The 25,319-nt window shown below is 41.0% G+C and overlaps 2 protein-coding genes across 3 annotated transcripts in view; both read left to right on the top strand.

Annotated features, from left to right (window-relative positions):
* LOC142463494 (deoxyribonuclease-1-like) overlaps positions 1-6,930 on the top strand; it is a 44,400-nt gene extending 37,470 nt beyond the window's left edge. Inside the window, exon 9 of the mRNA XM_075566334.1 lies at positions 6,534-6,930. Within this exon, the coding sequence (XP_075422449.1) occupies positions 6,534-6,587 (54 nt within the window). The 3' untranslated portion in view covers positions 6,588-6,930. The remainder of the gene's footprint in view (positions 1-6,533) is intronic.
* LOC142463495 (deoxyribonuclease-1-like) overlaps positions 1-25,319 on the top strand; it is a 48,096-nt gene that overhangs the window by 18,948 nt on the left and 3,829 nt on the right. Inside the window, exons 1-5 of one of the 2 annotated variants that reach the window (XM_075566336.1) lie at positions 12,786-12,942; positions 18,086-18,225; positions 22,305-22,393; positions 24,027-24,113; positions 25,190-25,305. In XM_075566336.1, the coding sequence (XP_075422451.1) occupies positions 18,088-18,225; positions 22,305-22,393; positions 24,027-24,113; positions 25,190-25,305 (430 nt within the window). In that variant the 5' untranslated portion in view covers positions 12,786-12,942; positions 18,086-18,087. Of the gene's footprint in view, positions 1-12,785; positions 12,943-18,085; positions 18,226-22,304; positions 22,394-24,026; positions 24,114-25,189; positions 25,306-25,319 lie in introns of those variants that run through there. The other variant, XM_075566335.1, reaches the window with a different exon arrangement.

A 25,319-nucleotide genomic window follows, 5' to 3' on the forward strand; every position in this document is an offset into this window, starting at 1 on the left:
AGTATAATACACCCTGTATGTGTGTGCTGGGAGTATAGTACACGCTGTATGTGTGTGCTGGCAGTATAGTACACGCTGTATGTGTGTGCTGGGAGTATAGTACACGCTGTATGTGTGTGCTGGCAGTATAGTACACGCTGTATGTGTGTGCTGGCAGTATAGTACACGCTGTATGTGTGTGCTGGCAGTATAGTACACGCTGTATGTGTGTGTTGGCAGTATTGTACACGCTGTATGTGTGTGCTGGCAGTATAGTACACGCTGTATGTGTGTGCTGGCAGTATAGTACATGCTGTATGTGTGTGCTGGCAGTATAGTACACGCTGTATGTGTGTGCTGGCAGTATAGTACACGCTGTATGTGTGTGCTGGCAGTATTGTACACGCTGTATGTGTGTGTTGGCAGTATTGTACATGCTGTATGTGTGTGCTGGCAGTATTGTACACGCTGTATGTGTGTGTTGGCAGTATAGTACACGCTGTATGTGTGTGCTGGCAGTATAGTACACGCTGTATGTGTGTGCTGGCAGTATTGTACACGCTATATGTGTGTGCTGGCAGTATTGTACATGCTGTATGTGTGTGCTGGCAGTATTGTACACGCTGTATGTGTGTGCTGGCAGTATTGTACACCCTGTATGTGTGTGCTGGCAGTATAGTACATGCTGTATGTGTGTGCTGGCAGTATAGTGCATGCTGTATGTGTGTGCTGGCAGTATAGTGCATGCTGTATGTGTGTGCTGGCAGTATAGTGCATGCTGTATGTGTGTGTTGGCAGTATTGTACACGCTGTATGTGTGTGTTGGCAGTATAGTACACGCTGTATGTGTGTGCTGGCAGTATTGTACACGCTGTATGTGTGTGCTGGCAGTATTGTACACGCTGTATGTGTGTGTTGGCAGTATTGTACATGCTGTATGTGTGTGCTGGCAGTATTGTACACGCTGTATGTGTGTGCTGGCAGTATAGTACACGCTGTATGTGTATACTGGCAGTATTGTACACGCTGTATGTGTGTGCTGGCAGTATAGTACACGCTGTATGTGTGTGCTGGCAGTATAGTGCATGCTGTATGTGTGTGCTGGCAGTATAGTGCATGCTGTATGTGTGTGCTGGCAGTATAGTGCATGCTGTATGTGTGTGTTGGCAGTATTGTACACGCTGTATGTGTGTGTTGGCAGTATAGTACACGCTGTATGTGTGTGCTGGCAGTATTGTACATGCTGTATGTGTGTGCTGGCAGTATTGTACATGCTGTATGTGTGTGCTGGCAGTATAGTGCATGCTGTATGTGTGTGCTGGGAGTATAGTACACGCTGTATGTGTGTGCTGGCACTATTGTACATGCTGTATGTGTGTGCTGGCAGTATTGTACACGCTGTATGTGTGTGCTGGCAGTATTGTACACGCTGTATGTGTGTGCTGGCAGTATTGTACACGCTGTATGTGTGTGCTGGCAGTATAGTACACGCTGTATGTGTGTGCTGGCAGTATTGTACACGCTGTATGTGTGTGCTGGCAGTATTGTACACGCTGTATGTGTGTGCTGGCAGTATAGTACACGCTGTATGTGTGTGCTGGCAGTATACTGTAGTATATGCTGTATGTGTGTGCTGGCAGTATTGTACACGCTGTATGTGTGTGCTGGCAGTATACTGTAGTATATGCTGTATGTGTGTGTTGGCAGTGTACAATATTCAGTTTTTATACATGAAATAAATAGCATGGTACAATACTTATATGTATACAGTGCTGTCAGTGTACAATATTTAGCCTTTATATATGTACATGGGAACTGTATGATGCATTACCCTTTAAAGCTGCAGTTCAGTCTTTTTTTTTTACTTCAATAATTTTATGTGTGCAATCTCTAATTACCTAAAGAACTGTATAGCTGCCGGTCAATTCGTTCTCCATGTATTGATCGGCGAAATTTGGTGACATAATTAGTGAAAGGATCTGTTTATATTCTGCTTGTCTGTCAGTGGAAGCTCATGAATATTCATGAGCACTTCTGCACTGACATGTGCTAGAGGGAGGGCAGGGCTGACAAAGGGGTGTGCCAGGGCTTGTGACAGGACATGAAGGGGCAGTGCCTTAGTAAATGGCTGTTAACATAGAATACAAGAAAATTGGTCTTTCAAAGTTGTTGTTTTTAAAACAGAAAATGCTAAAAGTATTTTTTCTTACTACAGAACTGATTTATTAAAAAAAACACACACGCAGGATATTGACTGAACTGCAGCTTTAAACTAAACAGCTACATTGAATAACTTACACCAGACACAAACATAAGGTGGTGATAAGGCTGCAGCAGAATGTAATAAACCATCAACCAATCCCTAAATAAATGCCTTATTTCTACTAGGAAACAACCTACAGTTTCCCGCCTAATTCATCAGCTTCCCATTAACCTTTGTGAGGCGAATCAGGGGTCAACCTCAGTCCCATGGGTAATTGCATCTGGGGCTTTCAGTACTGACAGTGCATTATATGCAGTATTTATATACATATAGTGATGTCAGTGCATAATATTCAGTGTACAGTGTGTTTATAAAGATAAAGTGAATGAAACCGCAATCACCACACTTAAACAACAAGCTAATAACAGGTGCTCTGGATATACAGTGTGTTTATACAAATAGTGTTGTCAGTGCACAATATTCGGTCTGTATAAATACATACAGTGCTGTCAGTATACAATGTATATATTTAATTGTATGTATGTGTATATATATATATACAGTATATATATATTTTATATTTTTTTAAATATTGCGCCAAATAGTTAGACAGCACTTTACCATTTTTATTTTTTACATATTTAGTATTTATATACAAACAGTGCTAGCAGTATACAATACTCAGTGTGTTTATACAAACAGTGCTAGCAGTATACAATACTCAGTGTGTTTATACATACAGTGCTGGCAGTGTATAATACTCAGTGTGTATATACATACAGTGCTGGCAGTGTACAATACTCAGTGTGTTTATACATACAGTGCTGGCACTGTACAATACTCAGTGTGTTTATACATACAGTGCTGGCACTGTACAATACTCAGTGTGTTTATAGATATAGTGCTGGCCGTGTACAATACTCAGTGTGTTTATATATACTGTTTTAGCAGTGTAAAATATTGTTCTGGCTGTGCACAATACTATATTTCTGTGCCCTTCTCACACAGCTGTTACGGACTTTGTGGTGGTCCCTCTGCATTCTGCACCCACTGACTCTGTCAAAGAGGTTGACGCCTTGTACGATGTCTTTGAGGACGTGATCCAGAAGTGGGGAACTGATGTAAGAACCAAGACTTAGACCGTGAGCGACAGTTGGCTGTGACAGTGACTTTGTACCTGAAGCACCACAGACATCTGAATGTAAGAAATGTAGTGGGAGCCTATAGTAGCTATGTTCTGCAAAATGGGACCAACATTGTGCACTGCCCCCCAAATCCTCCCACTGCAGTTAAACACAAAACTGGATGTGATGAGTTGTGGTTTTCAAAAATGTTTAACCTGGCCTCCCACAAAGCAGTGAGACCAAGGTTTGTGGGTTTGGTTCCCAAAATGCAATGTAAAATAAGGATTCTCTCACAGATTACACATAATGTTGATGCCACTAAGTCACTCCTTCTACTCCAAGTCTGTAGAGATGAAGAAGCCATGAGCCCACCCAGTGTTTGTGCCTCCGAATCCTCCAACTGATGAGATCCAAGTAGTCAACACAGCTTTCTGTGAATAGGTTTACTGGTCATACACTTATTTAAGGCTATGCTTTAAAAGCTGTGTAAAACAGCAGGCTTAAGGTTAAAAGGAGACATGTTAAAGTTGCTAATAAACTGGGATTGCTCATTTGCCTGTCATTATCCAGAATCCTTTGCTGCATTGGAGACATGGTTTGCAGTGGGATTATGGGATAAGGCAGGTTTGTGCAGCTGTCTCAGACATGCTAATGTGCTCATACATGTTCTTTATTTTTGCCTCTGTGTGAGAAACCTTTTCTAACATCCCTTGGTATTTCCCATCACAGAACATCATTTTCATGGGGGATTTTAACGCTGACTGCAGCTACATCACAACCTCCAAATGGGTCAACATCCGTCTTCGTACCAATGAATACTTCTGTTGGCTGATCCCTGACTCCGCCGATACCACAGTGGCAACTACAAACTGTGCGTATGACAGGTAATTGTCTCACAACTCCTTGTGTAGGTTAGGGGACTGCGGCATTGGCTTTGTAGAGCTCGCTAACCACCATTGTTCATTACACTGCATCTCCCTCCCTCTCTTTCATGCCTCGCTCTTTCATGTGATCTATGAATGACTTGTCTTCATATAAATTCAGGGGATCCCTGTCCCATGTACTGTACACAGCAATGCGTTGTAGGTATCTCTAGCAGTGAAGCAGTTCAGGTTATAGCGAGTAATGGTGTCCTGTGCATAACCAACTTTTCACTACCGGCTGCAGGATTGTTATCAGCAGTCAAGAAATGAAAGAAGCTATAGTGTCCTGCTCAATGAAGGTATTCAACTTCCAGGAGTCGTACAACCTGACAATAACAGAGGTAAACATATATATATATAACCAGGAATTAGCAACCTGCATGACCAAAAATATACCTAAACTTATGATCTCTCAAATGCATCAGCCTGCATCTTATTTGTATGTAATTAGCCTCATTATCATTCAGAAGAAGACCACTTGGGGTGTATTGCTCTGTACGTATTATGAATGTGTGGCCCTGAACTTTCGTTTAAGCATAATTATCTTTCGGTGCATGGGGTGACGCAGAGACGAAGAGACATGGACCATTTACTTGAGTAGCATTGAGGCATGGTGAACTGAGGGACGTTATGATCTGCTGGGTGACACAGACAAAGAAGCGACCATTGAATTTGTACTTACTACTAAGGGTTATCGTAATTACACAAATAGAGGATGGGAGCGTGTTCACCAGTAGGATACACAAACAAATGGTTAAAAAGAGTGCAAGCTTTTATTACCACACATACAAACGTTTGATACATTGAATACATGACTCAATTGGGGAAAAGGATTTATGTCTCATTATGAAATATAAATACAGTATACCTTTATAACTTAGGTATCCCAATATACAGACATTCTGTTCTATACACCTCATACCTTAATCAATCTCCTTATTTGCATGACTGTTACAATAATCATCTTCCTGATACCTCACACTGCTACCCTGACCAATTTGCAGTTGCTCTTTTGCATTACAATGTTACGGAGTGTTTCACACTTATTTACATCTGCATATCCAGATTTACTAGGATGTAATCTAGGAGCTGGGGCAATTCCTGGCCATGTCATGTATAAATATGACATTGCTATTCATTTCATAGAGGGGCTGGGGCAATTCCTGGCCATGTCATGTATAAATATGACATTGCTATTCATTTCATAGAGGGGCTGGGGCAATTCCTGGCCATGTCATGTATAAATATGACATTGCTATTCATTTCATAGAGGGGCTGGGGCAATTCCTGGCCATGTCATGTATAAATATGACATTGCTATTCATTTCATAGAGGGGCTGGGGCAATTCCTGGCCATGTCATGTATAAATATGACATGCTATTTCAGTTTCATTTGTAAAAACAAATCTGTCTGAAGAAGAGACCTTTGTGGTCCCGAAAGATTGTACTCTTTTTAACCATAGTAAGCCATTAAAGGCATCACTTCTACCTTACTTTTGTTTGTCCATAATGACACAGAGACAGCGTACTGTATATACATATTGACCTTTAAATCTGTTCCTTACACTGCAGAATGATAGTGACACAGAGATAGTAGGGACCTATGACCCCTAGAGATTGTGATAGTTCTCACCAAACCATCAATAGTTGACAGTGACACAAAGAGTGTCCACCTATTGGCAATCAAAACTGTCCTACTGCAGAATGACACCGTGGGATAGGCAGAAGGGATCTATGGGCCATTCAGCTTGTATTTTCTACTACTAAAAACTGACATTAACTTAGAGGGACCTATAGCCCACTGCGTTTGACTTTAGCACAGATACAGAAAAGATTTGTTGCTCTTTGAGTCTGTATCTCCCACTGCAGTAACTGCATGTTACAAGGAACAGAAGAGCCTATGGAATCCTTATAGTGCCTGGCGACGCGACGGCGCTCCAAAACAAATCCACTGACCCCGTCGCAAGCGCTTAGAGTAAGCGCGACGAAGCGCCCCAAAATTTTGAAGCCGGGTAAATTAGATTTTTTAGAGAAAGTTGCCACATGTGACTGTCTCTAAACCAATCAGAGAGCGCTGCCCGCCCCCTTCGTGACGTCACTGGCCTTGTCGCCAGCGACGTTGCTTAAAACTGAAGTTTAACTTTCGCTAGTGGCGATGGCGACGGGTGACGTCATCGGTCACGTCGCCGTCGCCGGCACTATAAGCGCGGCCTTATGCTTACCATTAATTCTATAAGACTCCCTCAAAGACTGACCACTCTGTGTGTGATTATTCTTCGACTAATGCAACACTTATCTCTGCAGGCTCTGGCTGTGAGTGACCACTATCCAGTGGAAGTGGAGCTGGCATCAGCTTAATGTGGCACAGCCCAAAACAGCAAGACTTGGAATGTGAGCACAGATACCGCCAACATCTGGACTCTGCACTTGGATAAGAGGGTCTCTGCTGTCATGCTGCTTTTATATAATGGTTTATTCATATATAGCACTGCTTGTGTACCCAGCACTATAACCATACAGAACATTACAAACACAAAGAATATGCATTCAAAGAAACTACCATCTGGCCCTAATCCCATGCCTTCTCCCTGTACGATATATTCTTTATATATTCAGAACAAAGCCCAATGCCATACCCACAGGTGTAGTTATTACCTATTCTCAGTGCAGCCGTGTGTAAGAGCTGAGACATCTGTCCGTGCTTTGTAATCATTTGTAAAATGCTGCTTAACCTGTCAGTACTGTACATACATAACATATACTATTGCTACATCATAATAATGCCAGATTGTAATGTGACAAATACACTACATATCTATATATAGATATAGATCTATCTATCTATCTATATATATATATATATATATATATATATATATATATATATAAATATATATATATATTTAGATATAGTTTTTGTGTTAAAACCAATACATTGTGGCAGCATATTTAGAACACTTGTCCTATCACTTAACTCCCACTCTCTGCGCATCCAATTATTCTTCACACACACACACACATATATATTTTTTCATATATATATATATTTTATTTTATTTATATATATATTTTTTTTTTAAATATATAAATATATATATATATATATATATATATATATATATATATACATACATAATATGTATTGTATTGCATGTCTTTATTTATATGGCGCCAAAAGTGTACTCAGGACTTCACAAAGACTACAGTACAGGGAAATATAATAATACATTAAGCGTAGCAAAATCAGACAATCGGAAAGGAAATCCCTGCCCCGAAGAGCTTACAATCTAAGAGGTATGATGGCAGACTTGCAGGGACAGCAGGTGAGGGAATAAGTGCAGTAGATAGCACTGCTTGGTCACAATGGGTGGTAGGAGTGACTGTGGGTGTGGGACAGTAGCCATGAGTGCAGGCTATTGGGATGCTTGAGTTGTGGGGCAAGTTTTAAGGTTTAAGGATTAAATGAGACGGTTAACACCATTTGCATGGGAGGAGATGGTAGGGAGGTGAGAGCAGGTGTGTTTATGCCTGAGTTCAGGATTAGGAGAGATATCCCCAGCAGCAAGAAGGAAGGGTTTGAATAGAGGATTTATGGGGGTGACTTTTATTGAGGGGTAAAGAAGTTGTAAAGGGCTGTTCTCTCTCTCTCTCTCTCTCTCTCTCTCTCTCTCTCTCTCTCTCTCTCTCTCTCTCTCTCTCTCTCTCTCTCTCTCTCTCTCTCTCTCTCTCTCTCTCTCTCTCTCTCTCTCTCTCTCTCTCTCTCTCTCTCTCTCTCTCTCGATCATATAGGATTTGTGATATAAATATGTAGTAAAAATATACATATATAAAATCTGCATTTGATGCATCCTACTATACAGTACATGCACCATTGACTTGAAGAAGACACCTATGAGATTTGGAAAGTGTGGTACAATTACCTTAATGGTGGTTCCTAAAAGGTATCTCAATCTACAACTAATATACAACCCAAAATAATATAATTTCATGACATTCCTTCCAAACACTTGACTTTCCTCACATACAAAATGAAAATGTCATTGTGTCAATCTTGCTCAAAGATCAACTCCCGCGTATGCCCTAAAGCGCTTCCAATCTAATGTGCATTTGTTTATTTTATAGTAATGTATACAAATCGCCTCCACCTATGAGGGATCCCAGCGTTGGCGGGATAACCCTCACAGGACCAATACATAGTAGTAAGTAATACACCACACAATGTATATAACTAAGCTTTACTGTACACACACTAAACACAGATATATATATATATATATATATATATATATATATATATATATATATACAGTGGTCGACAAATCACCAAAAAATCTACTCGCCGAACAAAAAAATCTACTCGCCACCAAGTACCAAACGTGTGCTGCTTGGGCCAATAGGAGCTCGCCACGATGTAAAATCCACTCGCCCGGGGCGAGCAAATGTATAGGTTTGTCGAACACTGTATATATATATATATATGTATTGTTTTGAAACTGGTAGTGCTATACTGTATCCATATATATCCTTGTATCTACTTGTAAAGTGCTGATTTCGCTGTAATTGCTAGCTTTTCATCTAACCCAAAATAAATATAAAATGAAGCATTAGCAATGTGTTTAATAATCCATAGCAATGCAATTTACGGAGTGGCTGTTATACTACATGTCCGACAGTATGACATTATTTTGGGGAAATTATGTGTTACAAATGTAGGACTTCTGCAGACACATCTGAAGGGAAATTTGAAAGGGGTTAAATAAATAATATTAATGAGAGCGTTCCCAGGCCTTTGTCATGAGGGAAACCGAAAAACATGTCCAGAAGTGGGGGAGGCAGGAGAAAAACTCCCCGGTTGACTAAGAGTAATCACGGGATGGAAGACTAGCTCTGCGACAATTAGAAAATAACTGTTCTTGGCGGTACCTTACCTGTTGTCCTATTACAAAGCGGCACAATTATGTCAAATTACTCAATGGCAGAAGAACCCAGGATTGAAAGGATGGGTAACCTAGAGATTGCTGTTTGCTCCCCATTAGAGTTAAACAATCTGATGTGGCTCCCTAAAATAGCCTCTAAGACCACGTTTATAGTGCGCGCGACAGCGGCACGATGGATTACGTCACCCATCGCCGCTAACGAAAGTTGTAATTCGCTTTCCGGCGACGTCGCGGGCGACCAGGTCTTTGATTGGTCCAGAGGCTGTCACGTGGCGACAGCCTCTAAAAAATCAAATTTGACCGTCTTCAAAAATTTGCGCCGCCAGCATCGCTCCGTTGCGCTTACTATAAGAGCACGCGACAGCGGCAATACATTTGTTTTAACCGCAATGTCGCGTCGCCGGCACTATAAGCGTAACCTTAGGACAACTAACGCGCTGCTGTCCTCAATGGCCAATTCACTGTCAGTTTGGGAGGCCGCCAAATTCAAACATAATCTGACTAATAGAAATTCGTTGATGACTCCTCTATGGGGCAACCCAGACTTTGCTCCGGGCATAGCTAGGGGTGACTTTTCAAAATGGAAGCAGGGTGGCTTTAATAGACTTAGAGATCTGGAGGGCAACAAAAAGATTAAATCATTTGAACAAATTAGATCAGACAAAGAGATACCCCGCAATAAATGTTTTAGATACCTCCAGATCAGAGCTTTCTACAACAAACCCCCACCCCCCATTGACCACATTTGAAAAGCTCTGTCTAAGGGAAAGTGACACACGAAGACTTACATCGCAGATGTATGGGGAAGTGGTCGGTTCAGGCTCCACAGAACAACAAAAACGACCTTATATGACGAAATGGAAAGCGGACTTGGGGGAGGAACTGGGAGGGGAGGAATGGACGGCTATAGTGACGGAGGCAGCCAAGAGGTCGATCTGCGCAACATTGATGGAGAACACATATAAAGTACTAATGAGGTGGTATCTCCCCCCACAGAAATGGTCAAGGTTTTTGCCGGGATACACCCTGCTGTACCCTAGACAGTGTGGAGTATAGGCCGACCTGTTGCACATGCTGTGGTCCTGTCTTCAGATAGCCCCTTATGGGAGAAGATTAGAAATTGGAGTCAGAGGATTTTTTACCTCACAATCCCACCAGACCCATGGCTGTTCCTCTTAAACAGACCATTGCCGGGTCTCTCCAAAGCTGGTAACTAATTGGTTGCGCATTTTGCAACGGCAACGAGGTGCGAGATCGCGTCATTGTGGAAACAGCCCGAGATTCCATCAATCCCCAAGATTAGGAACAGAATGTGGTATGTTTGCCAGATGGAAAAGTTGACACGTTTGGTTAACGACACTGGCGCCAAATTTCTAAAAGTCTGGACGCCGTGGCTGGCCCAGACAGATATCCCGGGAGTTGAGATAACCACAATTTGGCAATGATAATTATAAGTGCGCTCTCAGTTTCTGTTTTACGATTATAGATATTGTTTACCAAATTGATAAACTAAAGCACGTTAAAACTAGCCAAGTTCAAGACCTCGCCATAGCTTCCTCAAAGACATTGAAAAGCATGACCTCACCATTGATAGTAATCTCACAACGGAAAGACAAGTCAAACAGACAGTTACATCCTGCCTCTACCACCTCTGCTCAATCAAGAGACTCAAGCTTCTCCTTAGGCCACCCAAACTTCTGAGATCAAAAAACAATGCACTACTTAGTGTTCCTCCATTCAAGTCTACAAGGAAAAAGGAAAGCTCCTGTGATGAATTTGGGCACCAGCATCACGTTCTCCATATTGATCCGTGCTACGAATCCCTTGGGTAGTCAGCGTGCCACAAAAATAGTGAATAATTGATAAGCTTTTCTAAAATGAGGTCAAAAGAGCTTTGTCCCATTTTTTAACAGATTCAGAAATTCTCAAAATCTGAGGCAAGTGGAGGAAAACCTTAATTCAAAAACGTCAAGATTAGTTTCAGACTGAAAATGTATCAGTTAAACATCAAAAAGTCTGGATTTTTACACACGTCATGAGCTCCAGCAGCTCTATTGGTCCTGAATAAAATTAGATTCTTTGCTGGTTGTAATGCCTTTTATTGGACACAACGGTTGAAGTAGCTTACAAAAACGTCAGTGGTATAATGATTCATTCAAAAGAATTAAAAATATATTAAACATTTGGACAAATGTCTTTGAACCATATTTTACAATCATTTATACAATATTTATGCTCTAAAAGCAGATAAGGAGACACTATTTCTAAAATAAACAACCATGTATTAGTTAAAATTACAGTAGAACTGCTAATGTGCCAATAAAATAAGTGGGGATACTCTAGGTCAGGGGTGCGCAAACTAGGGATTGTGAGTTTTTTTGTGGGGCCATGGCACCTACAGAGCCCCGCGCTCTTCCACAAAGCATTTAAATTAAATGCTAGAGGACCGCCAAGGCCTCTGTAACTTCCCTTACCTTGACTCAGTCGGCTTGGGCGACCGCCATAGCAATGCAGCGTCAAATGATGCCGCGGGGTCATGTGACATATCACCATGTGGCGTCATTTGACACCGCGTCACTATGGCAACGTGACGTCACATGACCCCGCGGCATCATTTGACGCTTCAGACAAGGTAAGGGTGAACAGTGGGGGAGAACAGGCATGTGGGCGCAGGGCAAAAACTTTGCGCACCCCTGCTTTAGGTCACCGTATCATGTGAGTTAGTGTTAGTGTACAATGATATAAATGATACATTCCATGTTAGTTCAATTAAACCTAGCATGGCAATATCTGCTGTCATTAATATTCCCATGATTCATTGGGACTTATCTCAATGGACCTTGAGATTTATTTTAGTGAAAGACACTGCATTATTATTGTAACCCCCGTGAAAGGATACCTGAGATTGATGGACAGGCTCTTAAGCCAATGACTGAGAACCCAAAGGAGGGTTCATATGATTGGTTATCCGGAGGGGATGAGCTAAGGAGAGAGATTTTAAGGGCCCCTAGCGTAGCACGAGGGGAGAAAGCTACCGAGGATAGGAGGCTCGCGGTCCCTGTTCCAGAGAGGTTAGAGACCAAGATCAGTACACGATCAGAATTATCCCAGTTCTGCTGATTCGGAGTGGAAAAGACAGTCAAGATCCAACCCCAAGTGACACCTGCTCATATACCGGTAGTTATGAGAAACCCCGAGAGGTTCCCACTTGCAAATACCACAGTACCATTGATTAAACATTCCAGTTTCTTTCAAAGTCTTTTTGAAAAAACAGATAAGGATCCCAAAATTGGAGAAACAAGAAGAGCACAGCAGCAATAATGCAGGGCTCAGGACATCAAAAATACATTTAAAGCACTTTATTGAATTCGGTGACATCGAGGATGGAGTACTCTTTGACAAAGCGCTGTGTTGCGCGAAACACGTCAGAGTTAACTGTTGCCACCATCCTCGATAGGGAAGAAGGATTTGGGCCCCTGCCCTAGCACATGTTTAATCAGTCTAGGGAAATGACGAGTTGTTACACTATGTTTATGAGGTGTGACGGGGAACTACCTTCAGGACTGAAAAAGCATGTTTGGGAGGAGCAGCATTGCTGTCAGTTGGGGCATCTCTGGATCTGTGGGAGGATTTGTCCTACTGTATATAACCTACTGTCGAGGTGCTCTCATTAAACAGCCAGCACAAGCCTACAGGTTCCTGTCACCACCAGGTACAACAGAGACAGCCAGTGACAACAAGGCAATAACCTTTCCAAGCTGATCAGACACCAGCAAGTGAGTATGGGATAAATACTGGTTTGGGGCACTTTGACGTGGTCCTAGCTAGTTGTTAATTGTACCTATTACTGGTATTGTGACGGGCTGAAGAGGGCCACAGGTTATATTCTAAGAGGCCACGTGCCACAGCGCCACAGGTTGCCCGTTACTGGCTGGTAACCACTACCTTGGTATTGATGGGTAACAGTTGGGGATCATTGCAACCCCACACTACTGTACCTCTGATTATCTATCTATCTATCTATCTATCTATCTATCTATCTATCTATCTATCTATATTTGTATTTATCATCCATCTATGTATGTATCACTGTCTGTCTAGCTGTCTGTCTGTCTGTCTAACCACCTCTCTACTACTGTCTTTCTATCAATGTATTTATCTACAGTATGTATGAAGTAACAAATGATGTTGCTTCTATGTCCCACTGTATTTTTGTGTATTGCTATCTATCTATCTATCTATCTATCTATCTATCTATCTATCTATCTATCTATCTATCGTATCTATCTACTGTATCTATCTATCTCTGTCTCTCCCTCCTTCTTTCCGTCCCTCTTTATCAATGTAATTATATACCTATGTATGAAGTGTTTGTGTAATGCTATTGGGAGTTAAGCTTTGAAGAATAAGTATTACCCATGCCATCGATACACACTTTGTGTAACAGGGATGTTTGTTAGCTAGGAAAGATAAAGGAGGTTATTCAATATTTTTGCAATTGTGCCAATCACGGCACGATCACATGGAAGCTCGGAACTTTCCATGCAATAATGCCCTGACCTGCACTATAATAGATTAATGAATAACCCCAAAGCAATCAATGATAATGGATAAATGATATATTGTAGATATATTGAGATAAAAACATAGATGGTTGATAGTTACAAATACACAAACACACACGCACATATATATATATTTGGACACAACTGCATGCGCACACGTACCTCTTGATACATAGAGCTCCCCTAATATTTCATGCTTGAACAACGCTCAGATTTAAAAAAATAAAAACATTGTTGGAAAGAGCAAGACGAGGTCTCTTAAAGTAAGGAAAATAATAAATAAGCAAAACCAATAATGTCCGTTAGTGGGGACTGCTGCTTTCAGACAAAGACTACATTGTTGGCAGTACCTCTGGCAATAAATTGGGTTAAACTGGTGTGTTTGTAAATACAGCTCAACCCCCTTATAACGCTGTGCTTGGGGTCCAAAGAATCACATCGCGTTATAAGCGGATCGCGTTAGAAATAATGCACAATTGTATGCATTGTACAATAAAGTATTTAAGATACCAATAATCGTGTTGTAAAGTATTCATAAATACGAAAATTGGGAGCCGCGCGTGCATCGCGTTATAAGCGGATTCGCGTTGTAACGGGGTTGAGCTGTAAATAGTAAAGTGGCCAGAACATTGGTGGCCAGTGGGAATTTAGCTACCCATCTTTTACCAAATTGGAATCGGGAGGTCGTTCAGAGCAGGTGAAGTTACTGGTGAAGTTACCGGTATTACTTCATTATTTATAAAGTGGAGTTAAATGGCCATTCAATAGGAAAGCCCCAACTGGTGTTGCAACTTCCTATTGGCCCTAGATTTGTCTGCGTTTTGTATCCCCTTTAAAAATACGCAACCCCCGTAACTTATCCCTGGGGGCGAGGGGGGGAGGGTGCCCCAGTGCTGAAAATAATGGCGTTTAGCAGTTCCCAACCTGTAAAACAAATGGGGTGGGTAAAAAAACAAACATAGTTACATAGTTACATAGTAGATGAGGTTGAAAAAAGCCATACGTCCATCAAGTTCAACCTATGCTAAATTTAGACAACAGATACTTTATCCTATATCTATACTTACTTATTGATCCAGAGGAAGGCAAACAGAAAACCCCAGTGTCATATCATCCAATGATATCTCATAAGGGGAAAAATAAATTCCTTCCTGACTCCAAGAATTGGCAATCGGATTATTTCCTGGATCAACATCCTTCCCATGTTTAATTATATGGTGTATCCCTGTATACCTTTCCTTTCTGAAATGATGTCCAACCTTTTTTTGAACAAATCTATTGTATCTGCCATCACAGTCTCCATCGGTAATGAATCCCACATTGTAACTGCCCTTACTGTAAAGAACCCTTTCTTTTGTTGCTGGTGAACTCTCCTTTCCTCCAAACTTAAGGGATGGCCCTGAGTCCTTAGTACTGCCCATGGGATGAATAGTTCTTTTGAAAGCTCCTTGTACTGTCCATGAATATATTTGTATATAGTTATCATATCCCCTCTTAGACGCCTCTTTTCTAATGTAACTAAATATAATTTAGGTAGCCTCTCCTCATAAGTTAGATTGTCCACCCCCTTTATTAATTTGGTGGCACTTCTCTGCACTCTCTCTAGTTCCATAATGTCTTTTCTAAGGAGTGGTGCCCAAAATTGTACTCCTTATTACAGGTGTGGTCTTACTAATGCTTTGTAAAGGGGCATAATTATGTTTACTTCCCTTCCATCCATTGCCCGTTTCATGCAAGATAAGATCTTGTTTGCCTTTGCAGCCACTGCATGACTTTGTGCACTATGGCTAAACCTGCTGTCTACAAGCACTCCTAAATCCTTCTCCATCAAGGAGTAGGACGATCTTGTCCCTTTATCCCATCAACATGTGTATTCTGAATCACAGATCATTAGTCTACTTCCTGGACTAATTAAGTACTGGAGTAATTGTATACAACTGCGGCTTTGAGAAGAACGTGACCATGGTATTTGGATACAGCACGTGCTGTGTTCCCTGGTGATGCCTATGTAAAATATGTTGCCCTGCATTGAGTTAGCATGCACTGAATAGGTTACTGCCATCTCTTGCATAATGTGTAGAGGATTATTGCAGATTACACAGCGTATTCTAAAGTCTAGATTCCCTGTGAAAACGTCACGGAATGATTCATTCACACATACAGTACACAAAGAAAATAAAACCTCCCTTCTATCTCAGAGTATCTAAATATATACACGGTGTTTCTATCCCTTCCTATATCTTCTTTAGAATACAGAATGTACACAGGCTTTGCAACCAATTAGTGTCAGTAGGTCTTAGCTTCTGTGTCCCATTGTGTTACAGGTGACATGTCAAGTCACCATACATTTCTTTCCCTTCAATCATCACAGGTGTTTAATGAAAACAAAAAGAAAAAACAGCGCAAAACCTCATAGTGTTAGTATTAAAAGAATTGTGTGTATTAGTGACAGCAGGTGAGTATCTCACGTACATCAATTCAATGATTAGAAAGTATGGCATGTTATGGACATGTTACCAAACTGCTACCGCAACAGCACACGACAATCCGATCGATCGAGGGAGTGGATCCTTCTCTCGCACACGATATCGTCTCAGCCAGTGTGGGAAGTCGCGGTCTGCAGGTAAGGTGTTGGCTTGAGTCTCAGAGCGCTCTCCTCCTCGTTGGATGTATACTTCTGGTATACCGCAGCCCACTGATGACGTCACCAGAGTTCCGTCGCTGGTATAACAGGAAAGGACTGGATGGATATTGTCTGTGAGGGGTTTAGCCTCTAGCATAGACTTCAATGTCCTTGGGGAATAACAATCAAAGTGACACTGGAACGCGCCTTCCAACGCGTTTCGTCATAGAATGACTTCGTCAGGAGGGCGCTCTGAGACTCAAGCCAACACCTTACCTGCAGACCGCGACTTCCCACACTGGCTGAGACGATATCGTGTGAGAGAGAAGGATCCACTCCCTCGATCGATCGGATTGTCGTGTGCTGTTGCGGTAGCAGTTTGGTAACATGTCCAGAACATGCCATGCTTTCTAATCATTGAATTGATGTACGTGAGATACTCACCTGCTGTCACTAATACACACAATTATTTTAATACTACACTATGAGGTTTTGCGCTGTTTTTTCTTTTTGTTTTCATTTAGCACGTGTGGTTTGTGGAGCCAGTCCACGGATTACAGCATCATACCTCCATCTTACCTAATAACAGGTTCTAAACACTTTTGGTTAAACACAAGCACTTTTCAATATTGTTTTAATCACACTGTGATACTCACTTTATTGCTATAATTAATACTCATCACCTTTGTCACGTCCTGAGCGCACTTTCTTTTAATTTTTGTCTATAATCACAGGTGTTTGTCTGCTAAAGAGTGGTCAAAACTATGGGTAAGGGGGAAGAGGTACAGAGGGAAATACAATTCCATGATGCAATGCAGATAGGATTGACTCATCGATTTAAAATTTTATTTCGGTTGTTGTTTGTCATTGTCTAAAGTATATGTAATTTCAACATATTATTGACTGGTTTAGTGCACTGTTAAATGAAAAGGAATATTGTAATCACTATAAACTGGTATTTTGTCGTCTTGTTGAAATGTAATATGTTTTGTTATGGAAAACGTAATAAAAATTTTCAACGATAAAAAAAAGAGTGGTCAAAGGCCCATGTTCACTAAAGGGTGCTAAGCTTTAGCACAACCGAATTCCCATTCAACCAGATGGGATTTAGGACGTGATAAAGCACAACACCATTTAGTGAATAGGTGCCTTAAAAAGTAATTGTGTGGTCCTTGATTTTAAGACATTTTAAATGCCGGGGAAAACTATTTGCCCCTCATCTTAGAAAGCGTTAAACATGTAGATATGTGAAAAACTCCCCCCACCCCCAGAATGAAATAAAGTATTTTTTAAACTATTCCTTCACTTTAATAGAGTGGAGGAATTACGTTTGTATATAAAAATATCGGTTTGTAAACAGGACACAAGCTGTTGAACCCCCGGTTTATAAATGAAACAAGTAGTGGTCCTCTGCTGCCGTGAAGATTGGCCGACTATCTCAGGGAAATCAGAATATACCAAGGCTAAGAGGAGATGTGAGGAGGAGGTACTGCTTCACAGGAAGGGTGGTGGATTCGCGGAACAGTCTCCCAGCAGAGGTGGTAGGGGCTAAAACAGTAAGGGAGTTAGAAAATGCTTGGGACAGAGATAAGGTTATCCTAAATATGAAAGAAAGCCAAGGATCACATAGGGTTTACGGTTTTACAGCAGACTAGGTGAACCAAGAGGTTCTTCTCTAACGCCTTATCCACCCAGTGTCTGATTACTGTTGCGTTTGTGTCTCCATCGTAGAGATGATGCGTTTCGCCTTTGCACTCACGCTGACGCTCGTCCTGAGCGAGGTTTCGGCTCTGAACATCGGATCGTTTAATATTAGAGCCTTCGGGGACTCAAAGATGAAAAATACAGCGGTAGTTAACGTCTTAATGCAGGTAGGTAGCCACCAGAAAGGTGAGCGTTGGGGTGTATTCACTTACTATAGTGTACAGTGGGGTGTGATTCCTGGTATTGTGTGACCTATGACTTAATCTGTATGTTGTGTTCTGTTGGTTTTCAATGTGTGACCCCTGTCTTTATGTATGTTGTGTTGGTTATCGTGTACTGATGGTGTGTCAGCATGTTGAGTTCAGATGGATGTCTTTGTATAACCAAAGTATGTATCTGCATGTTACATAGTTACATAGTAGATGAGGTTGAAAAAAGACATGCGTCCATCAAGTTCAACCGATGTTACATTTAGACGACAGATGCTTTATCCTATATCTATACTTACTTATTGATCCAGAGGAACGCAAACAAAAAAAACCCCAGTGAAATATAATTCAATGATATCTCATAAGGGGAAAAATAAATTCCTTCCTGAATCCAAGAATTGGCAATCAGATTACTTCCTGAATCAACATCCTTTCCATATTTACGTATTTGGTATATCCCTATATACCTTTCCTTTCTAAAAAGATGTCCAACCGTTTTTTAACAAATCTATTGTATCTGCCATTACAGTCTCAATGGGTAATGAATTTCACATTTTAACGGCCCTTACTGTCAAGAACCATTTCCTTTGTTGCTGGTGAAATCTCCTTTCCTCCAACCTTAAGGGATGACTCCATGTCCTTTGTACTGCCTTGGGATGAATAGTTCCCGAATATATTTGTATATAGTTATCATATCCCCTCTTAGACGCCTCTTTTCAAATGTAAATACATCTAATTTACCTAGCCTCTCCTCATAAGTTAGATTGTCCATCTCAGACTCACACTCAAAACTTTAGCCCAACCGGAAAAAGTTCAATTTATGACAACCCTCTGTCTGTCTATCCTTCAATCAGTTTTCAATACAGGTGCATATATTTTCACTGAGTCCAATTTGCTTTATTTTATACACTAACCTCTTGTGTGGATCCGTATCAAAGTCTTTGCAAAATTTAAGTAGACCACATCAACTGCATTACCCTGGTCTAAATTCCTACTTACCTCCTCAAAGAAACAAATAAGGTTAGTTTGGCATGATCTATCCTTCATAAATCCATGCTGATTATTACTAATAAAAAAAATTCCCACTAGGTATTCCTGAATATTATCCCGTATTAAACCTTCAAGTAGTTTCCCCACTATTGAAGTCAGGCTTTCAGGTCTGTAATTCCCCGGTTGTGATTTAGCTCCCTTTTTAAATATAGGCAGCGCATATGCTTTACCACAATCTTGTGGTACTGAGCCTGTGGAAATGGAGTCCTTGAATATTAAATGTAATGGTTTGGCTATTACTGAACTTAACGCCTTAAAACTCTTGGATATATGCCATCAGGGCCAGATGCCTTATTTACTTTAATTTTATCAAGCCGCCTATTAACTTCTTCCTCAGTTAACTAATTGTTCATTAATATGGAGGTTGTGGCTTCCTCCTGCTATTGAAATAGATTCTTCATTGGTAAACACAGAGGCAAATAATGTGTTTAATACCTCTGCTTTTCCTTATCTCCAATAGTCTGTCTGTCCATCTCACACTGAAAGGGTCCTATATTTTCTTTTCTCATTATTTTTTTGTTATTAAAGTACTTAAAGAACTTTTTAGGGTTTATCTTACTTTTTGCAATCCTTTTTTAATTATCAATGTTTGCTCATTTGATTGCCCTTTTGCAATTTTTGTTACTGTACATTCCTTATAATTCTGATATGATGCCTCCGTCCCTTCTGACTTCAAGACTCTAAACACCTGTCTCTTCTTTTCCATTTCCTCCCCTACCTGTTTATTTAGCCACATTGGTCTTGATTTATTTCTTATATACTTATTATCCAAGGGTATACACTGATAAGTGTGCTTTTCTAACAATGTTTTAAAGTTCAACAGAAATCTGGGGCTCAAAAATATTTCCAACAGCAAAAGAGATTGTAGAGGACTCCTTGAAACTGGAGATATTGTGTGTCAAATATATGGATAGGATCAGGCCCATAAATGTTTATGTGGAGTATACATGCAGGGGTATCCAGAGGTAGGGAATAAGATAACGCGTACCTGGCCTCACTCATGAGAGTGTGCAGCATCCAGGAAAAATAAATAGTCCTTATAACACTTGGTAAACACCCCCCTAAAAATCCATATGTTTCCTACAATAAGGTACTGTAAATGACTATAGCCACACATAAGGTAATTGACTATAGCCACACATAAGGTAAATGACTATAGCCACACATAAGGTAAATGACTATAGCCACACATAAGGTAAATGACTATAGCCACACAGGTGTACCTTATACTGTATTCTTCTTGAATTCTGAATAAAAAGAGAAAAATTTCACCAGGCGCTCCTGTTGATGTTCTGAACGTACAATAACACACAAATAAACAATAAAATATACAAACAGTGACAGTTTGCTGCTCGACTCTCGCTGGACCTTCCTAGATGATCCTTAGTATAATGTGGTTTGTAGAAGTCAGGGAGCGCAGGTCACCGATGGATACATAGGAAATGAATTCTGGGCCTGATCGTTGTCCTCCGGTGTGCCGTCTGCGAAGGTAAAATTGAGCAAAAATGAAGAAAGTGCAACGCACCACCAAAATGAAGAAGGGGGGTGACTTGAATACTAAATAAACCGCTTTATTGGACCCTTGGCAAATAGACCGACATGTTTTGCGCTCACAGCGCTTTCTCCAACATTCGTTTTAACAATGTTTTGAAGACTGGCCATTTATCATCTACATGTTTCCCTGCAAAAACATCATCCCAATGTATTCCTTGTAGATTAGTCCTCAATTTATTAAAATCTGCCTTTCTAAAGTTTACGGTCTTTGTTGAACCCAAGCAATCTGTTTTTTGATCATTTATTTCAAATGATACCATGTTATGATCAGTTACACAAATGTTCCCAGACTTGAATATTTGTTATTACTTCTACATTGTTTGATATTACCAAATCCAGTACTGCCCCTCTCCTGGTAGGTTCCATAATAATTTGGGTAATATAATTGTCTTTAAGCACCCCCACAAACCTGTTCCCTTTTGTAGTAATGCTAATCTCATTGCCCCTAGTCTATGTCTGGATAATTAAAATCTCCCATAATGCAAACATGACCCAGTTTTGATGCCTTCTCCATTTGCAAAAGTATTTTAGCTCCCTCAATCTCACAGATATTTGGTGGTTTATAGCATATCCCTACAAACATTTTCTTTATATTTTTACCTCCATTTTCCAGTAATGCCAATGAATGATATCATACTGCTCCCTTGCAGCTATTAATTTAAGTTCCCCCATTTTATCTGTCAGGCTTCTTGCATTAGCAAGCATGCATTTACGTTTTTTTTTCAGTTTGTACTATTATGTTATCTGTTCCTTCCTTTCTGCGCCAATTGGGTTTAGTCTTTAGAGATTTTCTAGTATTACCTGTAATTACTATGGGTGTCTCGCTTCTTGCCAAACTTGCACTTGCCCCCATTCTACCTCCATGACCCCCTTGCTATTTCCCCATGTCACTTTTTAATCCCTATGTGTGTAGGCAAGTTGTTTTGGTTGCCATTGTGTAACCCCTGTGTGTTTTTGAAAGTTGTGCTGGCTGTCATTACGTAACCTCTGTGTGTGTGTTTATAGGTTGTACTGGCTGCCATTGTGTAACTCCTGTGTGTGTTTGTAGGATGTGCTGGCTAGCATTGTGTAACCCCTGTGTGCGTGTTTGTAGGTTGTGCTGGCTAGCATTGTGTCATCTCTGTGTGTTTGTAGGATGTGCTGGCTAGCATTGTGTAACCCCTGTGTATGTTTATAGGTTGTGCTGCCTGCCATTGTGTAACCCCTCTGTGTGTTTGTAGGATGTGCTGGCTGTCATTGTGTAACCTCTGTGTGTGTTTGTAGGATGTGCTGGGTAGCATTGTGTAACCCTTGTGTGTGTTTGTAGGTTGTGCTGCCTGCCATTGTGTAACCCTTGTGTGTGTTTGTAGTTTGTGCTGGCTGGTATTTTGTAACCTGTGTGTGTTTGTAGGTAATGCCAGCTGCCATTGTGTAACTCTTGTGTGTGTTTTCAGATCTTGCCACGTTATGACATTGTTCTGATTCAGGAAGTCAGAGACGCTGACCACAGCGCTGTCAAAATACTGATGCAGGAACTCAACAGGTCAGTTCATCTCTCATTGCCAGCGCTGCATCTGTGTGCAAGGGGAGACTGGCACACCCGCTACCCAGGATGCACCTGTTCTGTACACATGTTGTAATGAATTGGGCTGGCATACACTGGGGTGCCTAACATTTAAGATATCAGGGAACAAAAATATCACTTGTGAGCACATTCACATATCTGACATGTCTGTAACCCTGCTTTCACCATTATCTCCTAGCTTACAGTACTTCCACTGCAGCAAGGGATTCTGGGAAATTACATGCAAATGAGCACAGTGTCACCTTTTACTTCAAGTCCATTTTAACATGGGACCCCTGTAAGCATATGCCTGTCGCATTACACAGCTTTTCAGCACAGCATGGGTTAATAAAGTGAAAAAGAGCAAGTAGTGGCGCTCAACACTTGTGAATATTACGTAACTAAATTCAAGTTATTTAAAGTGATCCGATAAACTGATGAGTGATAAATCAAACTATCAGTGAAAAAAAATTAGTTAAATATTGATAGTGATATTAACATTAGTGAACAAAACATATATCAATCAATTTAATGTAAATGTGTGATATTGATGAATTCAAATAAGTGAGAAATAGTATACTCCTCCACTCAAAACCCTGGAACAGGAAATGTTTCCAATATCCTCCAAAAACGACACCCAAGAAAATCGGGGGAGCAGGGGACGTATCACCAAAGGAGAGGAGAGAGAATGGAGCTAGAACAGTACTGTATGACAGTTCAGGGCTCAGTTGCGTAAAGAACCTTCCCTAGTTATACTCACAAACATGTGAGATATAAAGGCATATCCAAAACTGTGGCAAACATGTAGTAGAACGTGGGTGGATATACACTCAGTTCAGCAGGACCCAGGAGAAAGAAGAAAGAGCAGGATAGTGCAGGTGGTACTTTAAAACAGTACATTTATCACAAAAAGACCCCCTGCAGTAAAAGCTTACAAAAGGGCGATCCGTTTAAAACATTTATACTGTACGATGCAAAATAATGCCGCTGTGACTCCCGGGAGGCGGGTGAGTCGCGCTCACACCCACTCCAAGTCTCCACTGCTACCGATGTCATCACTTCCAGGTTCCAAGATCAGGTGACCGGATGACGCGGCTTACGTGGTTGGTGTTCCTCTCAACACTGGTCTTCCGCACAGGATCATCTGTTTTTCCGAATGTCAGACTCAACGCGCTTCGCTGTCGTTTCATTGACTCCTGAGGAAGCAACAGCGAAATGCGTTGATTCTGAGATATGCCCCCCGCTCCCCTGATTTCCTTGGATGTGGGTTAATAAAGTGCATAGCCAGTAAAACCTACTCACAGTTAGCTGTTTCGACCTTTTGGATCACTATAGTGTGAGGCTAGTTATACAGGCTTTGCAATGTGAAATTGTAATAGCTTCAACGACATATTATATAAGTTATGGTGGGTACAAAAGTGACAAAAGTTAAAATTTATTTGCTGCATACTGTATGGTGGAGGTTTTTTTTTCACTTTTTATTTTTACCTACCATTACTTTTATAATGTGTGGTAGATATCTGGGGGCGAGAGAGAGACGGGGAGAGAGACAGGGATTAATTTGGATATGTAACGTATTTTCAAATGACGAATTCTATTTCTGTCCCCACAGCCTGTGCTCAGGAGATGTTTATTCTTACATAAACAGTGACCTCCTAGGAAGGGAGAGTTATAAGGAGCAGTACCTATTTATTTACAGGTGAGCAGCAGCAATATGATATTAATGCATTACAAATAACAGTTAAGATTTAGAAGGCCTAAAAATGGTGGAGAAAAAGAGGATCAAGTGTAGGTTTTTGATACGATTTATTTAAAGGGTCAGTCCCTCCAAGGAGCAAAGTGTACTAATGGCAGTGACATGGTTAAGGGGTCAGTCCCTCCAAGGAGCAAAGTGTACTAATGGCAATGACATGGTTAAGGGGTCAGTCCCTCCTAGGGGCAAAGTGAACTAATGGCAGTGACATGGTTAAGGGGTCAGTCCCTCCAAGGAGCAAAGTGTACTAATGGCAATGACATGGTTAAGGGGTCAGTCCCTCCAAGGAGCAAAGTGTACTAATGGCAGTGACATGTTTAAAGGGTCAGTCCCTCCTAGGGGCAAAGTGTACTAATGGCAGTGACATGGTTAAGGGGTCAGTCCCTCCAAGGAGCAAAGTGTACTAATGGCAGTGACATGTTTAAAGGGTCAGTCCCTCCTAGGGGCAAAGTGTACTAATGGCAGTGACATGTTTAAGGGGTCAGTCCCTCCTAGGGGCAAAGTGTACTAATGGCAGTGACATGGTTAAGGGGTCAGTCCCTCCTAGGAGCAAAATTTACTAATTCCAGTTTGGAGGGGTTTGATTTCCTCAGGTTTCTCCCACTTACAGTATGTGAGGTCACTATGTGATCAGCAAGCGTTTGTACAGCCAGAGTCTCACCTCACTACCTCTCCTGAACCTTATTGGTTTTCTGATGAGGACCGGGTGGGGATAAAGAAACACTTGACTGACACACACCCATTCAGAGGCCTCATAAAAACATTTCAACTTGTGACTAATTTCCCACCTAAATTGAAAACAAACCTTTGCTATTAGCATTGTTAGATTCCTTTAGGGAAGCTAGTTAGAAGGGATTGCACGTTTCAGCATTGAGATGTTTGTACGCAGTAATGCTTCATATGTGAGTAGGACTCGTGAATAATGATTTCACCTTCAGGGCAAGTGAATATCCCATTTATTGTGATAGTGATTAATGACAAAAGTGTTTTGTGACCTCTGTCACGATGTGTTATCCCTTCAGGAATGACAAGGTGTCTGTGCTGGACTCCTATCATTATCATGATACAAACATGTATTCCGGTGTGGACACCTTCAGCCGGGAACCGTTTGTGGTCAAGTTCCACTCGTCATTGTCAGGTGAGAGCCTAGTG

This window comes from Ascaphus truei, chromosome 11 (assembly GCF_040206685.1).
Source record: "Ascaphus truei isolate aAscTru1 chromosome 11, aAscTru1.hap1, whole genome shotgun sequence".
Lineage (NCBI taxonomy): Eukaryota > Metazoa > Chordata > Amphibia > Anura > Ascaphidae > Ascaphus > Ascaphus truei.